General features: G+C 32.3%; 1 protein-coding gene across 1 annotated transcript; it reads left to right on the top strand.

The window, feature by feature from the left end:
• Positions 1–2,062: 2,062 nt before the first annotated feature.
• Positions 2,063–3,160, top strand: LOC129232120 (FMRFamide receptor-like). Its single transcript, XM_054866359.1, has one exon. The coding sequence runs from the start codon at positions 2,063–2,065 to the stop codon at positions 3,158–3,160; it is 1,098 nt and encodes a 365-aa protein (XP_054722334.1).
• Positions 3,161–4,776: the final 1,616 nt, after the last annotated feature.

Genomic DNA, 4,776 nt, shown 5'->3' with positions numbered 1-4,776 from the left:
ACATGAACGAGACAACCCGGCAAACTTTTTGTTTCGGCAACAGTTGCTTCGACCACTCGGAGAAATATTAACAATCACAAAAACAATTGTTATCTTACAGATATGAATATAAATATTGGTGGAAAATGAAACTTTATTAGTTCAAAGAGAGGTGCGATTTGGATTCGCTAAAATATGTGCGTGAATAAATTAAGTGGAAAACAAATCAGTGAGTAATGTTGGGTTTTAAATTTATGTATTCCAATAATATTAAACTGGAAGGATTTAATTTATTTATTTTCATAAAGTAAAATCATTTGAAGTTTTTTTTTTTTTCTACAACTTATATTTGATATCAATGGTAAATCGGCTGATATTTCTCCCTGCGTTACAAAATGAAGCAAAACCTGTGTTTCTTAAAACAAAACCTATTACTAATATACACTAAAGTCTAAAATACCCTAATCAAAACTAATATACACATTAATGTATTTTAATTCAATGCTTTAAAATTATATTGAGCTCTAAATTGTGTATTAAACCCGTTCAAATATTTGTCTTGACAACGGTATAGCAAACTTTGACTGAGGTGTAAATAAATCTTAAGAATGTTACTTATTTACATTGTTTAAACACAGAAATAAATATCTAAAAAAAATAAATAAAAAAATACCATTGCATGACTAATGAACAAATATTTTTTTATTTAGTAGCGTGAGGAAACAAACATACATAATTTATAATTAATTTTATTTTCTGAATTAGACATTTTTTCATAGCATTTTTGTATTTTAAATAAACAATAGGGTGTGTCTTATAATGCACTTTTTAAAAAAGTTTTGAATTTCTTATGGGGCACCCCTTTAATTGCTTCATTTTGATGAAAAAATACACACATAAAAGTTTCATAGAATTTGAACATAATTTAGGGGGTGCTACCAGTGATTAAAATTACATTCATTGTGAAAAACAAATGGTGTAAAAATCAACTCTTGACATATTTTTAATCAACATGAAATTAAGTTGGTTGGGTTTAACATAACACAAATATATATTTCTTATATATACCAGAAAATAATAAGCATTTCATGGTTGTCATTTTATGTAATAATGTCAAAAAATCATTTAAAAGTTCAGTAATGCCATTCATATCACAGGTTTACACTTTCGGTCTTTTACATTCAGCAATATTTTAATTTTTCTCTTTGTTACTTCCATGTGACAAAACAAACTTTTCACTGATTGCTACTTATTATCCAAACTAAATAAATAAATTTTAAAAAAAGAAAAAGAGAGGGAGTTGACAAATTTTGCAGCAGTGGTAGCACCCTCTAAATATTATTCAATTTTTATTTTTCATATATGAGAATTTTTTTTTCATCCAAAGGAACAAAATGAGAGGGTGCCTCATGAAAAAATAACACCTTTAAAAATAAGACGCACCCTAATAAACAATCCAAATGTTTGCAGGTATTTCTATTACGTAACTTTCGGTGATTTTCAGTTTTGTTTTAAAGTAAAAATTTCAATTAACCATGACAGTAGAAAGCTTTAGAAAAATGAAGAAGCGATATCTCTTGTGGGAAAATTCCTGGCATTTTCAACAGTGAGTTTAATACCTTTGTGCACATGGACCATCTGTTGTGTGGACTATTACAATTAAAGCGGGAATCCCAGCTTAAGTGTTCTCAAGAGAAATGCTTGAGATAAATTAATTTTAAAGATGAAGTACGCACTTGAATATTTCCCAAATGAATTCTTTTAGTGCTTGTTACGTAAATTGTTAAAGAACATGTATTATAAAATAATCTACAGTTCTATTACAAACTATTAAAATATATCTCTATTCATTATGGTTATTCGAGCGCACTTGTCATCTTAAGAAAATCAAGATTTGAAATAACAGAAGTTTTTGTGAAAGTGTTATTTCTTCAAGCATACTGGTACTAACTCAAATAGTAAATCACGGCACTTTAACTGTAATCATAAAAAATGACTTTGAAAAACTAGAAAGTTATCTAGTTACTGTCTTAAGTTTAAATCAAAGTTTGTTTTTAAACTTACCTTAATTACACTCAACAATATGGAAGATAACGATACATACAGCCAAGATAATGTCACAATGGTATTTCCTGATATTACCATGTTTGAGTTCATTACAGAAGGCGTGGTGTTGACTGTTCTTGGCGTTATGGGTATTTTAGGAAACATTATATCCCTCATTATCCTGTCAAAACCTGAAATGAGAGCTTCAGTTAACTGCGGTCTCCAAGGACTCGCCTTCTTTGACACCATCGTGTTAATCTCATCAGTAACTATGCTGGGGTTGCACAAACTCGGTTACAAAATGTTCATACTCTACCGGTATACGTTCGAAATATTTCCATTCGTCGTGATGGTTGCTTACCCGATAGGTCTCATCGCTCAAACCGGTTCAGTCTGGACAACCGTTGGTGTAACAGTGGAAAGATACGTTGCTGTGTGTCATCCACTCAAAGCCCGCTTCTTGTGCACGTACAGAAGAGCCAGAGTTTTCAACATCCTAATCGTAGTTTTTGCTGTCTGTTACAACATTCCACGCTTTTGGGAAATAGATGTGCGCGAAGTGCTTGACCCATATACGAATACCAGCGGTTACGTGGCAAGGCCGAGTGAGTTTCGTATGAATAAGCTCTATTATAAAGTGTATTATATATGGTTGTACCTATTTGTGATGTACTTTATACCATTTCTGACATTAGCTGTGCTAAATATATTCATATGGAAAGCTGTACAACATGCCAATAAAGACAGACAGAGACTTACTAGACGGGAAGAAAAGGAAATAGGTCTCGCTATGATGCTTATTTGTGTTGTCGCTATCTTCTTCGTGTGCAATATCCTCGCTTTGCTGATCAACATCCTGGAGTGTTTTGACATCGTGATTCCAGCACTTGTGCGAGTGTCCAACCTACTAGTCACATTCAACTCTTCTATAAACTTCGTTATTTATTGCATATTCGGCCAAAAGTTCAAGAAAATGTTTCTTCACATGTTTTGTGGATTTCGTCGTTCTAAAAACCAAAGTTTTACTAGTACTCTGCAAGTAACTCATACCGAGACTTTGCGTAGTGTTGCACCCACGACCTCAAGAGCTAAGTCGCTGACCTCAAATGGTAATTCTCAGTCAAGTATTTTGTAAAACGGTATAACACATTTTATAGAAAATTGGTGCCTAACCTACGGCTTACGAGCAATACGCGGTCATTTAAACTGATTCGAGTCGCCCGGTGCTTCGTTTAAAGTTACAACTAAAAAACTAAGTTATATTAATTTCCAAAGCAACTTATCACCTTATTTTCGTCTTAAGTATAATTATTGCAAACTTGGAGTCACCTCAGTTAAACACACTGGTTGTGGCCAGTAATTTAGTAGTCTCTTCTAGGTTTGCATGTGAAAAAATGTACGATTTCATGTTTCCCAATGGATTCAAAAATTCATCAAACATTTAGGAGGTGTTACCTTCTGCACGCTGAAATCCATTGGGAAACCTGGAATCCTTTTTTTTTTTTCAATTATAAACCTTGAAGTCGCCACTACTGAAGTACTCTGAAACACCGGTGTGTTTACCTTCGTCAGGAATTTGTTTTTAAAAGATTCATTTGGTGCAATTTCCATGTGGTAGTTATAACAGTTCCCGGTTTGCAATTTTCCTTCATTTTCCGTGTTTTCCCATGCTATCTAGACAAAACAAACATCGATTTAGTTGTATATGTGTTCTGGCTCTAGAAGTCCTTCTTAATATGAAGAGCGGTCATCCGATAAATAGGTTAGGCACCATTGCTATAGAATTATAGCTACTCCAAAATTTTGCATTAAACATAGCTCAGAAAATTAACTTAATATTACTTTTTTTTTGACTTGAATGTGAAAATAACTGAAACATGTTAAATACCTAAAAATCTGCATACATAGTTATGTCGAGCTTATTTAAGATTTTTACCGTATAGTAATGTGTTGACAACTTTTTATTTAGTTGTTTTCTTTGTGGGGAATTTTAGTTGTGCTCTTAATATACTATTAAACGCACAGGATACGTCTTCGTTCATCAATGCCATGCCGTTAAAAGGGAAGGAAATATTACATAAGTATAAAAGATGATATATACGTGAACATGTATTTTTTTCAATATATGTATGATTGTCAATACACATAATTTCACTTCTACACAGCATCTTTTGCATATATTTAGCCTATCTCTTTTTCACTAATGAAGAGAAACATCACATGCACTTCACTGCTTTACTCATGGTTGAGACGTAACTTTCACTTTCACTTATTTATTAATTTTGTTAATTTCAAAATTGCAAATTTAGGCATTAAAATATATGAATTGGTATGAGTTAAGTCATACAGGTTCCCAACCGGTGGTTCGCGAAAAAAATATTGTAATGGCGGAGTTTTAACATGTCTGTTTCTGATGAAGTCTTATGTTCAAACAAATTTCGCACCTTTTTTATTTACTTGTCTCTCGCACATCCGATATTCTTATCAATAAAATATTTGCGTACTTCCTATCATGTTTTACATTTAATTAATTTAATCTGTCATTGAAAAGTGCCGGTTTTAGCTCTTCCATTAAGAATGAAAGTCCTGAAGCTATGCTAAAAAAGCTCTACTTATGAATACAATGGCTTCAGATAAAAACATTTAAAAACGTTCGTTTCCTCAGAAGCTTTTGATCGGAAAGATTGATTTAACTTGATGAAAACATTACAAAGAGCATATGCTTCTTCTTCTTCATCATCATCAAAACAG

The sequence above is a fragment of the Uloborus diversus genome, unplaced genomic scaffold (assembly GCF_026930045.1).
Source record: "Uloborus diversus isolate 005 unplaced genomic scaffold, Udiv.v.3.1 scaffold_11, whole genome shotgun sequence".
NCBI classification, from domain to species: Eukaryota; Metazoa; Arthropoda; class Arachnida; order Araneae; family Uloboridae; genus Uloborus; species Uloborus diversus.
Note: the sequence above shows the minus strand (reverse complement) of the source record. Positions and strands in the feature narration are given on the sequence as shown.

Excerpts from the sequence above, each read along its gene's own strand:
- LOC129232120 (XM_054866359.1), top strand. The coding sequence starts at position 2,063 with ATGGAAGATAACGATACATACAGCCAAGATAATGTCACAATGGTATTT.